We start from the raw sequence: 13,044 nt of genomic DNA, 5'->3' as shown, positions 1-13,044 counted from the left end.
AATATGTTGAGGTAAAAATCGGAGTATATTGCTTGTATGGATGTCAACCCCAATATACGTTCATGTCATCATCACCAATGAACTGCATTACAGTTAAAATGACTTTGACTACCAACACCGATTTCTGTAAGCTCTCTATTCTACCAGCTCATAATAACACAAGTTAGCATTTAGCAGTCACTTCTTCTAAACCTGAAAAGCATATGTGGGAACTCCTTCAAAACTGTTGGAAAAGCATTCCAGGTGAAGCTAGTTGAGAGAATGCCAAAAGTGTGCAAAGCTGTCATCAAGGCAAAGGGTGGCTATTTGAAGAATCTCAAATATGAAATATATTTTGATTTGTTTAACACTTTTTTGGTTACTACATGATTCCATATGTGTTATTTCATCGTTTTGATGTCTTCACTATTATTCTACAATGTAGAAAATAGTAAAATAAAGAAAAACCCTTGAATGAGTAGGTGTTCTAAAACTTTTTAACCCAAAATATAAGCTTGTTTTACTCCAATGTTTGTAAACATTGTAAAAGTTAACAAACGCTGTATAGCCTCATAACATTTTTAAAACAAAAATGTTTACGTAATGGATGGTCAGTCCTTGCATCCATAGCTCTGTCTATTAATCTGAGAGTGGTAATATTTCTCCTGGCCCATCCCTCAGCTTTTTATCAAAACATACGCGGGGCGACCGTTTAGTTATTGTTTCATTTGTGGATTTGCCCTTTAAACAGCTGCGTATTATCAAGATATCAAAGTGTCACCAACAAAAAGGTAAGCAATAGGCCTATAGCAAATGCAGCATATGGCATTCATTTTTCACATGTAAATAGCACGTTTCAGTAGCGCTCAAAGCATGCCATTCCATGAGTGCAGCATTTTTTTTCCAACTCAAATCAATGAGCCCAATCAGTCCTCCATGACAACAAAATCATAAACAACAGAGTAAGACTGGCTAATAAGTCCTTAGTTTTGGGTTCATGCTCAGGTAAAACAATTTGGCTAATCTATACTTCCATATTTCCAAGTCCTATTCTTGAAGATCAAGGGGTATAACATGTATTGGAATGACTGGAATTCTGACAGACTTTGGTTTTCAATGTAAAGATATAATTGAATTGTATTATTATATGTAGTAGAATGTGATGGATTAGAAGAAGCCTACATTACCAACCCATAAAGTAAAATTGAACATCCATATATGGTCAGCTATGTAAACTTTAACATTGATTTATCCTGCAATAGATGTGGTTCAATTGGTAACATAAGTAATCCAAAAGTATCAGATTACATTACTGAGTTTGGGTAATCCAAAGGTTACGTTACTGATTACAATTTTGGACATGTGACTAGTAACTGTAACGGATTACATTTAGAAAGTAACCTACCCACACATGTTGATGTGTACACGCAACTGAGGTCTCTTTTGAAACTTCTAGTAAGTCGGGGGAAGTTAATAGTACAAAAAGTGAGAATGACTGGGTTACAGTGGCAAAGAAAAAGGGAAACGAGATGTAAAGCTGTGGTGGAAAATAGGAAACCACTAGACTCGTTCTTAGTCGGAGTGAGGGTTTTGGAACAATGCTACTTGGGAAATCCGTTTAACGTCTCGAGGAAAATCTGTAATGTGTGGAGGCTGGAAGGTGAGATTCACAATAATTGGTCTTATTTAGATTTGTTGTGTGTCTGCAGAGCAGAAGAAGCATGTTTCAAGACTATTTAACTAGGCAGGTCAGTTAAGAACAAATTCTTATTCACAATGACAGCCTACTGTCAAACCCGGACAACCCTGGGCCAAATTGTGACCCACCCTATGGGACTCCCAATCACGGCCCGGTTGTGATACAGCCTGGATTCGAATCAGGGTGACTGTAGTGACGCCTCAAGCACTGAGATGCAGTGCCTTAAACCGCTGAGACACTCAGGATGCACCTGTGCCTGTGTAGGATGTATTTTGGAGTGGACTGTGATTGAATAAGTGTGATGGGTTTTGTAAGTTGACCTATTTAATTTTGTATGATGTCGTTTTCCCCCCTTCCGAAAGTTTTTTTACTTTTCTTATTCAATTCCCCGTTCAGTTGGTGGCGGTAATGCACCATTAACATTGGATGCTAACCGCCGTTAAACCCCATCGAAGAAGAAGATGACGTGTGCACGCGCCCAGCGTCATAGCTGTATGAACCAATGGTATGTTAGTATTCAGGAAATCCCTCCTCCATGAAACCGAAAGAGAATCGCTCTCTGGTTGGCGGTACTTCCTTCCCTGGGTTATATGTTAAACGTGCTGTTGCCTTGTGTGAGCAGCTAGTTAGGTCAATACGGGAAAGGGGGGGACCGTGGAAAAGGTGAGTGCCCGGCTTGTTACTATGCTAAGGAAACGAAGACAACATAACATTAAACACAAATTATGAACTCGTAAAATGAATCACGCTTTTTTTTTACTCGTATTTGCAGCTGACTGAGGCCAACTGGGAAACGGTGTTCATTCACTAGCTAACGGGGGAGGCGGGTAGCTAACGTTAGCATAGCTAGCTGAATCAAGTGAGTATGGCAGCCATTGTATATCGATCCAAGCTGCGTTTTCGGCGAACTGTCTGAAATCACATTTTGGCAAGAATCAAATGCTTAGGGTACGTTTTCAAACCAGTTAGTGTTTATCGTGATATTGCTCCCACTTGTAACGTTATAGCATTATTTGGTGAACAAAACCGCGTGAAACCATGCAATGATGTGCGGCCTAGCTTCTACGCGCAAAGTGCTTAATTGCCCACTGCACTGTTGCTAGCTAACTAGTTGTGTGCATTGGTCTCATCTTACATCTAACGGTAACGGCTACTATAGCTAGTTAACTACTGCCACTTTGAACGTTAGTTAACAACACTTGTTCTTTCAGCAAATTTTTGTGAACTCGGTGCCGTTAACTGAAATTGTTTGTGCAGAGTGAACACTCCAAAGGAACTCAGACCTTTCAAAAGATCCCCGGAACCGAACTAACACCATCTCGACAGGTGGTCTGGGTTAGGTTCGCTTGAATTCCTCTGCCCGGTTTCCTTTTTTTAGACCATTGTGAACACGAAGCATCTCAGGTTTGCTTGTCATTATTCCTGCACCACGCACTAGGCTATTGCAATACCGTGTCCCCTGCCATAAATCCTCACATTGATGCCACAAAAGAGAGAAGAGGTGGGGGTTTGCAGAAGAAACGGTCTTTGGATATTGATTGTCAAGGCTGCAATTCCACTGGAGTTTTTAGTTCAGATTATTTGTATGCAATATGTCTTCTATATGTTAAGAGAGCTCCAGAAACTGTTTATTCGATTGTGGGGTTTGAATAGGGTGAGGATAACAACATGGGGGTACAAAATCAATTCTAGCTCTTAAAGGTGTAGTAGCCTACGTTGTGTGTAAATTGAATTAGTGTTATTTAATCTGCAGTTATTCTAGTATTTATTCTGTTACCTGTAATTATGTACATTTTAATAGTATCTTCTGATTAATTTGTCTCATCTTAACTAAATGCAATTTATTTGCTTACAAAATGTACGTAGGTATGTCTAGCTGTCTGATACCACTTTCTGATGGAATGGCTTGGCCTGCACTTTGTAAAGACCCAGAGTGCATTGAGTGAATGTTAAAAAATATCTAGGTTCCTTTCAAAACATAGCAATGCGAATGTAATAAGTACTCTGACAAAATAGGTGAACTGGCAAAAGAGTTGTCGCCATTCAAAGGCCATCCAACCGGCCTCACAACCACAGACCATGTGTATAGTGTCGTGTGGGCAAACGGTTGCTGAAGTCAACGTTGTGAACAGAGTGCCTCATAGTGGAGGTGAGGTTATGGCATGGGCAGGCATAAGCAAGGACAACGAACACAATTGAGTTTTATCGATGGCAATTTGAATGCATAGATACTGAGACCCATTGTCGTGTCGTGCGATTCATCTGCCGCCATCACCTCATGTTTCAGCATGATAATGCAAGGATCTGTACACAATTCCTGGAAGCTGAAAATATCCCAGTTCTTCCATAGCCTGCATACTCACCCATTGAGCCTATTTTGGTTGCTCTGGATCAACGTGTAAGAATGCACATTCTAGTTCCTGATGATATCCAGCAACTTTGCAGAACCATTAAAGAAAAGTTGGACGACATTCAACAGCCCACAATCAAAAGCCTGATCAACTCTATGCAAAGATGATGCGCTGCATGTGGCAAATGGTGGTCACACCAGATGACTGGTTTTCAGCTCCACATCCCTACTTATTTTTTTTAAGGTATATGTGACTAACATGCATATCTGTATTCCCAGTCATGTGACATCCATAGATTAGGGCCACGTTTATTTTTTTCAGTTGCATTTATTTTCGTTCAGTATAGGACTATACCGCAATATGTTTAGATGGAGTTGTTGGTTACCATAGCCAATTTCCCTCTAAACACAACATGTAAGGTCCTTGGACTAGGAGTAACGTTAGGCTCTTTTAGTCCATTATTGGGCTAGCTAACCTTTAGCCGGCCTCACTTGTAGCTTGTGCTGAAATTATTAAATTGTTCCTGTAAAATAATGATCAGCTGTATAAATTATGAGTTGGTCATTATTTCATACCCAGTGCAACAGGCCATGCTAGTCCTGAAGGTCTGTATGGTGTTACACAAGATCTCAATGGCACTCCTTCATATCTGGTTTCAGATTTTAAGATGTCCCACTCGTCATCACGTGGCTCCTCGCGCAACACTGACTGCAAGGTCTATGTGGGTGACTTAGGCAACGGGGCTGCTAAGGGGGAGTTGGAGCGGGCGTTCAGCTACTATGGACCTCTGCGCAGCGTCTGGGTGGCCAGGAACCCACCTGGCTTTGCCTTCGTCGAGTATGAAGATCCCAGAGATGCTGAGGATGCGACGAAGGGCATGGATGGCAAGTGAGTACATGTGAGATTGCATACAGCAGTCCGTTATTCTGTGGATTCATAGGGCTTAATCTATAACACTTTTGTCTTCAATATTAAATATTTCAGATTTTTGCAGACCTAACACTTTCACAAGACCTGACACTTGCTAGCATGCTATATATGCCATCTATTCTTAATCCACTGTCCTTTTTCAGAGTGCTCTGTGGTTCTCGCATAAGAGTGGAGTTGTCAACGGGCATGTCTCGCAAGTCACGCTACGGCCGCCCCAGCCGTCGGCACTTCGACCCCAACGACCGCTGCTACCAATGTGGCGAGAGTGGCCATTATGCATATGACTGCTCTCGCTTTAGCAAGAGGGGAGGAGGCCGTCGCCGCAGCAGGTACAGTGTAGAGGCCGCCTGCTCCAGAATGTTTCTTTCACCGTTAATTGCAATGTCACTTTCGTTGAATGATATTCAACAACATTGTGGCTCCAAGATAATGTAATTAGTGTAGCAACCATACATATACTGTATGTTGATCAATGATCCTCCTCTCAGGTCCCGCTCACGATCTCGCTCAAGATCCAGAGGAAGGCGTTACCGCTCACGCAGCCGAAGCAACGACCGTGACCGGTGAGTGATTCTGTTTCACAAAAGGACCCCTGCAAGTTGACTTGAAGAGACTTGGAGTCTCCTATGAAATGTTTTTATTTTATTATTATTCTAACTGACCTTGGACCCATGTCTGCTATTATAAGGCTGTTTTTACACAGGCAGCCCAATTCTGATATTTTTGCCAATTGGTCTTCTGACTGATCAGCTCTTTTGCCGGTAATTTGGCAAAAGATTAGAATTGGGCTGCCAGTGTAAATGCAGCCTAAGAGTTCTCTTAATTGCTATTATCAGCTTCATGAGTTCCGTTATCTCCCTCTAACAGGCGTAATAGATCCCCATCATACTCAAAGCGCAGAAGCAGGTAAGATTTAATCTACTGCTGTAATCGGTGAATATACTATATTTTCTGACTGTTTATTTTAAAAAATAAAATAAAAATTGGCTTGTGTAATTTGTTGCTACCATCCCAACCCTTAGTTTACATATGGTGGCTAGAGCTGCTTTGAATAGATGACATGACAGAGGGTATTGTGTGTGCACGGTAGATCTGGGTCCCCAGCACGTTCCAAGTCCAGAAGTCCAGTGCGCAGATCCAGGACCCCAGTCCGTCGGTCCAGGACTCCAGTGCGCAGATCAGTAAGGTAAATGATAGTCAGTCAGAAGTTGTCTTTAAACATGGTAGGCCTGTCGTCTAGTTCTTACTGCGACAGATGATGCTACTGAAAGTAATGATTGATCGAAAGTGCGTGATTGTGGGGCCTCCTGAACGGCGCAGCGGTCTAAGGCAGTGCCCTGGGGCGTCACTACAGATCTGGGTTCGATCTCTGGCTGTATTGCAACCTGCTGTGACTGGTAGACCCATGAGGTGGCGCACAACTGGCCCAGAATCGTCTGGGTTAGGGGAGGGTTTGGCCGGCATGGGTGCCCTTGTCACATCGCACTCTAGCGAATCCTGTGGTGGGCCAGGCGTGTGCACGTTGACAAGGTCGCCAGTTCTACAGTGTGTTCTCCGCAACATTAGGGCAGCTGGCTTCCAGATTAAGCGAGCAGTGTGTCAAGAAGCAGTGCGGCTTGGCAGGGTTGTGTTTCGGATGACACATGGTTCTCGACCTTCGCCTCTCCGGAGTCCGTACGGTAGTTGCAGTGATGAGACGAGACTGTAACTACGAAAAAGGGGTTAAAAAGTAAAGAAAATGCGTGCATGCTACTTTCGTTTTACTGATGACAAACTCCGGTTTCGAAAAGCCAGTGTTGCTCTTGAAATTAAACAAACGTGTCGCAAAAACCCCACTCTAAACAGGGCTTTGCCACAACCTGATGGGGGCGATAAACTAATAGGGTTTTCAATGTAAGGCAGTGAAGTGGCAGTGCGAGGACAAGTTGGGGGAAGCTAAACTTTATGCAGATACTACGCGATGGCTGCTGATACCTAGCATTACCTAGTCTGCTTGTTAGCACTCACGAGGTTGACACTTGGTTGGCTATCCAAATGATCGTGTTATGTGAATTTCCTGTAAGGTGGTTTTAATCAATGTTGTAAACCAACCAATATGGCACTCAAGAATGGACTATTGTATCATGGCAGATGTCCCTTGTTGTGAAATCTATTCCTTGGGAGAATAATACAGAACTTTTGCACAGGTTAAAGTAAACTCAATCTCCATTCTGACTAGAACTGAGACGGTTTCCTAAATGGCAGTAAGCAGGTTTCCATCAAACTATTTGAGTCAAGTACCTGTCAAGCTGAAGACAGACCTGGTGGAAACATTAAGTTGTTTTAAAGATGTTGATGAAACAAAATATGCTATACAAGGGTGAATAGTTTTTTGTGGTTGATTAGATTCTGTGACGAATTGGGAACTGTTTATTGTGCAATTGTTGATAGAATAACCGGTGTGGTCCTCCCACTACGACTTTAAAAAGCATGCACAGTTTATTAGGCTACAGATTAAATAAATTGAACTTCGGTGTGGTAGAAGTGCACTGTGAGCTTGATGCTCCTTTGCAATAGATCATTGGTGCTTGGCTGCCAATTGATAAATATAGATTCTTGCTCTTATCTGTAATCTCTTCATGTAGCCTACCCTCTGCACTTTATCTGCAAGCTGTTGGCTAGAGCGCCTGCCAATACCAGAATGGGCACATTTGCTGTTTAAAACAGACTTTGTGCCAAAACCAATTTAAAAATGGGATGGAAATGCATAGCATTTGCTTTTTATTCGGTAAATGAAAGTTATGCTTTTTGTGTGCACTTCATTACGCACAGCTTTTTATTCGCAAGAAGTTGGTTTGATGTTAATGTAACAGTATAACTTTACGTCGTCCCCTCGCCCCGACACGGGCGCGAACCAGGGACTCTCTGCACACATCAACAACAGTCGCCCACGAAGCATCGTTACCCATCGCTCCACAAAAGCCACGGCCCTTGCAAAGCAAGGGGCAACACTACTTAAGTCTCAGAGCAAGTGACGTAACTGATTGAAATGCTACTAGCGCGTACCCGCTAACTAGCTAGCCATTTCACATCCGTTACACTCACCCCCCTTTCAACCTCCTCCTTTTCCGCAGCAACCAGTGATCTGGGTCACGGCACCAATGTAACAGTATAACTTTACGTCGTCCCCTCGCCCCGACACGGGCGCGAACCAGGGACCCTCTGCACACATCAACAACAGTCGCCCACGAAGCATCGTTACCCATCGCTCCACAAAAGCCACGGCCCTTGCAAAGCAAGGGGCAACACTACTTAAGTCTCAGAGCAAGTGACGTAACTGATTGAAATGCTACTAGCGCGTACCCGCTAACTAGCTAGCCATTTCACATCTGTTACACTAACGCACCGCTGCTAGTAAAATGCCAATATTAAAATATTGGCTTGCAAATCTGCCACATTTATGGAAACCTAGCTAGTGCTTGAAGTGGAATAAGTGCTAGTACAAAAAAAGAACCAACCAGTCACGGCTGAACGATTTAATCAAATTTGACTCGAAATTGCGATATTGATGTGCAATATCCATATTGCAAGAGGCTGCAATATTTTAACCTCTACTTCATCACCATCCCGGATCCGGGAGCATCCTCATCAGTAAAAAAGCTGACTGGCATAGCCTAGCATAGCGCCACAAGTAAATACTAGCATATCAATATCATGAAATCACAAGTCCAAGACACTAAATGAAAGATACACATCTTGTGAATCCAGCCATCATTTCCGATTTTTAAAATGCTTTACAGCGAAAACACTATGTATTTCTATTAGCTAACCACAATAGCAAAAGACTCAACCGCATATTTTCACAATTTTTTTACCGCATAGGTAGCTATCACAAAACCGACCAAATAGAGATATAATTAGTCACTAACCAAGAAACAACTTCATCAGATGACAGTCTTATAACATGTTATACAATAAATCTATGTTTTGTTCGAAAATGTGCATATTTGAGGTATAGTTAGTTTTACATTGCAGCTACCATAAAAATTATCACCAAAGCAGCCGGAATAATTAGAGAGCAACGTGAAATACCTAAATACTCATCATAAAACATTTATGAAAAATACATGGTGTACAGCAAATGAAGATAAATATCTTGTGAATCCAGCCAATATTTCCGATAAAAAAAATTAAAAAAAAGTGTTTTACAGCGAAAACACAATATAGCATTATATTAGCTTACCACAATAGCCAAACACACAAACGCATTTATCAGCAGCAAAAGGTAGCGATCGCAAAAACCAGCAAAAGATATTAAATTATTCACTAACCTTGAAAAACTTCATCAGATGACAGTCCTATAACATCATGTTACACAATACATATATGTTTTGTTCAAAAATGTGCATATTTAGCGGTACAAATCGTGGTTTTACAATGTGAATACGTAGCCAAAATGCACAAAATTCTCCAGAGATATTTTGGACAGTCATCTAATCAAATAACTCATCATAAGCTTTACTAAAAAAGACATGTTGTACAGCAAATGAAAGATACACTAGTTCTTAATGCAACCGCTGTGTTAGACTTTTAAAAGTAACTTTAGTACGACATACAGCTTACGTTATAGCGAGACAGCGCCCGCAATAAGGGCGGAAAATAGGACTAAACATTTTCCACAGAAATACGAAATAACATCATAAATGGTTCCTACTTTTGCTGAGCTTCCATCAGAATCTTGTACAAGGAGTCCTTGGTCCAGAATAATCGTTGTTTGGTTTTAGAATGTCCTCTTCTCCTGTCGAATTAACAACCATAGCTAGCCATGTGGCGCAAACGTGCCCAACTTCACCTGACGCAAAGAAAAGAAAATTCCAAAACTCGCAATAAACGATCAATAAACTGATACAATTCTGTTGAAAAAACCTACTTTATGATGTTTTTATCACATCTATCAAATAAAATCAGAGCCGGAGATATCTAACGTGTATACCGAAAGCTTTTCAGAAGGCAATCTGGGGTTCCTAATCGCGCCTTCGAAAACAATGACATTTCCAGACACGTCATTCCAAAAGCTCTTGTTCGGCCTCAGATCTAGACACCCCATTCCACCTCCCACTGCCTGTTGACATCTAGTGGAAGGCGTATGAAGTGCATGTATATCCATAGATTTCAGGCAAATTAATAGGAAGGCCCTGGAACAGAGCCTCGATTTCAGACTTTTCACTTCCTGTCAGGAAGTTTGCTGCATAATGAGTTCTGTTTTACTCACAGATATAATTCAAACTGTTTTAGAAACTTGAGTGTTTTCTATCCAATAGTAATAATAATATGCATATTGTACGAGCTAGAATAGAGTACGAGGCAGTTTAATTTGGGCACGATTTTTTACGAAGTGAAAACAGCGCCCCCCCCCCTATTGACAAAAGGCTATGTAAGTGAAAAACTCATCAGGAGGTGGAGCAAGCTGGGTGGAAAGGACCGGCGGCGTAGTGACTATGCTAGCAGGATATCATTATCTCCAATCTTTACAGATAGCAATCGTTTCCATAAATGTATGAATAGGTCTAGCTTAGCATGTATGGTAAGGCCTCGACTATCTTCCTATTCAAATGAGCTCGAAAAAAATAAATGGTAATATTCTTATTGTTCTGTTTTGTGTGGCTTCAGCGCTAGCGATTAAAAAGTGAAAATAGAGACCAGTTCTAGTTGAGATACGCGTCAAAGCTGTCAGCCTGCTAGGCATCATTATAATTCAGAACCATGCATGCTAAAATCGCACGCTCATGTTTGAGTTTAGGCCGTCCAACATTTTTTTAATATAATTTTGATTTCTTTGCTGGAGTTGGGAGTCCTCTCCTCTTGGCCGCTTCCCAATCCCACACACCACGCCCCGCCCCCTGTCACTCCAGCAGACAGTTCCTCGTGCTCGAGATTCACTCAGCATGCATTGACAAACGCATGCAGTCAACAGATTTTCCCAAACAAAATCGATGCAGCTTTCCACTATTCGTAATATAAATTCAAGTGTTCTATTATACTATTTGTTTGTATAACTAGCGTTTTGCAGAGAGCAAGTGATCTTAGCAAGCTCCAAATCTGCCTAAAAACAATAGCCCCTCATGCTAATTGCTAGTGGCCAGATGGCCAGTGAAATCCACTGAGGGAAAACCTTGCTAGGAGACTTTTGCTCTAATACAGACTGGGACCAGTGGTAGAGTATATCAGCACTGTTCATAATCTGAGGAAAGGGTAAATAATATTCTAAAATCTGTCTGCATGTACATTTATATAATTAAGGTCCCATGGGAAACAGTGACCAAAACTTTGATTCCTGCTGTCACAACCATTTTCTTCCTTCATTTGTTATCATGCCAAACTAAACTGCATTCCAACTATATTCCAACCTTTAAAATTAGAATGATCATTCTATTTCTGTGATTCCAACAGTACCTGTTTTGATCTATAATAGCAAGTAATATCGCAATATTTGGTTCAGGCCATATTGTGCAGACCTACAACCGGTATTGAATTGAGGATTTTGAGGCCCCTCATTGCCCACTGACGCCAATGCTGTTTCTTCTGCAGTCGCTCCCGTTCTCGCTCCCATTCCCGGTCAGTGTCCCGCCCCAGGGCGCGGAGCGTCTCCAGATCTCGCTCCAGGTCCCGCTCAGCCACCACCAAGAAGAGGTATTAAACTTCAGAATCTCCTCATACCCCTACACCAGGGTTTCCCAATCTCGGTCTTCGGGGCCCCAAGGTGTGCACATTTTTGTTTTTTGATAATTTGAATCGGCTGTGTAGTGTTAGGGCAAAAAACAAATGTGCACCCCTTGGGGTCCCAAGGACTGAATTTGGGAAATGCTACCCTACATATGTTTTCTTTCATGTGGCACTGAAGTAAGACTTTTATTCATGCCTTTGGTACTGGAGACACTTAAATTCAACTCAGTCAAAATGGGTTGCCTCTGTCAGTACACTAGTTTTCCTTCTTTTGCACCACAGATGTCTTTCTCCAGGTCGCATCCCAGATTACTAGCCATTTTAGTTATGGTGATTACCAGATACTTGTACAACTTTCAGGTTCTACCTTTTTTTTTGTCCCCAGTATCTAAACACAATGATTATTTTAATTAGGAGTAGTGCCTGGTGCAGTCAGCTGATGAAATAGCTATGCCAATGTTCATGTTTTGTTTTAAAGGTCGTGCTCCACCGAAAATGCTAATTGTCTTCCTGCCTTGTTTCAGCCGATCTAGGTCTCCCAGCCAGAGGAAAAGCCCCATAACTGATGCTGACTGACCATGGGGGCGAAACCGCTCCATGCCCTGCTGTTCCCCTATCCCCATTTGCCTCAGGGCTTGAAGCCATTTAACCCCTTTGTCCATGTATTTTGATTTCTTTCTCCTGTCAATTAGTTTATTTATCCCTTGGTGTTCATCTTCTGGCTTTGGCATTATTATTTCATCTGTATGTACAACAAATTCACGAACTGTACATTTCAATGGCTCTTTTTACAGTGGTGATTTTAGCTTTCTGTGCATTTTGAATTTGTTAGCCTTTGGCCAGTGTTAATGGCAAAAAAAGTTATTTTTCTGATATATTTGGCAATATATCAACTCCAGTCGAGTGCATTGAAGTGTACTCATAGCTGTACTAAAAGCAGAATGATTTGGGGTTTTATTTCATTTTCAATGTAAATGGCGGTATCTTTTTAATAAAATGAATCTTTACACTAGTGATCTGATTCATGATTGTCTGATGTGGATTTAGTCTAAGTCGATTGCTCACTTGTGTCTATTTTTAATTAACGTAATAATAAAATCCCCATTTTAAAAATCAGTCTGTTTAAGCTAGAGGTCGATTTTGTATGGGCTACGTCTCAAGCCATTTCAATGGCCTTCCACATTTGTGGTGGAAGATGGCAGCTACAGGGCTGATTATCAGATCAGGAGACATCCCGAAAATCTGTCTTCACACAAGTCTGAGGTCAGTACTTCTGGGCTGTAGTGTCAGAACCATTTGGGATACAAACTAGACTGAACTAAATTATAAATGCTACATGTAAAGTGTTGGTTTCATGAGCTGAAATAAAATATCGCAGAAATG

General features: G+C 41.5%; 1 protein-coding gene across 2 annotated transcripts; it reads left to right on the top strand.

Annotated features, from left to right (window-relative positions):
• Positions 1-2,231: 2,231 nt before the first annotated feature.
• Positions 2,232-12,673, top strand: srsf7a (serine and arginine rich splicing factor 7a). Of its 2 annotated transcripts, XM_055876233.1 has the most exons (9): positions 2,238-2,341; positions 2,451-2,537; positions 4,689-4,917; positions 5,103-5,288; positions 5,448-5,522; positions 5,827-5,865; positions 6,050-6,145; positions 11,527-11,628; positions 12,186-12,673. In XM_055876233.1, exons 3-9 carry the CDS (start codon positions 4,697-4,699, stop codon positions 12,235-12,237), a joined length of 771 nt encoding a protein of 256 aa, XP_055732208.1. In that variant the 5' UTR covers positions 2,238-2,341; positions 2,451-2,537; positions 4,689-4,696; the 3' UTR covers positions 12,238-12,673. The 2 variants fall into 2 exon arrangements, with proteins under 2 accessions (XP_055732197.1, XP_055732208.1); XM_055876222.1 differs by lacking the exon at positions 2,451-2,537 and having other exon boundaries at positions 2,232-2,341.
• Positions 12,674-13,044: the final 371 nt, after the last annotated feature.

This window comes from Salvelinus fontinalis, chromosome 2 (assembly GCF_029448725.1).
Source record: "Salvelinus fontinalis isolate EN_2023a chromosome 2, ASM2944872v1, whole genome shotgun sequence".
Classification (NCBI taxonomy): domain Eukaryota; kingdom Metazoa; phylum Chordata; class Actinopteri; order Salmoniformes; family Salmonidae; genus Salvelinus; species Salvelinus fontinalis.
The sequence above is the reverse complement of the archived record's forward strand: the minus strand, read 5'-3'. Positions and strand labels throughout refer to the sequence as shown.

What these genes read in the sequence shown, in the direction of transcription:
- srsf7a (XM_055876222.1), top strand. Translation starts at nt 4,697, where the DNA reads ATGTCCCACTCGTCATCACGTGGCTCCTCGCGCAACACTGACTGCAAG. An exon ending in CCAGTGCGCAGATCAGTAAG is followed by an intron (nt 6,146 to 11,526) that starts GTAAATGATAGT and finishes TTTCTTCTGCAG; the next exon opens with TCGCTCCCGTTCTCGCTCCC. An exon ending in TCAGCCACCACCAAGAAGAG is followed by an intron (nt 11,629 to 12,185) that starts GTATTAAACTTC and finishes GCCTTGTTTCAG; the next exon opens with CCGATCTAGGTCTCCCAGCC.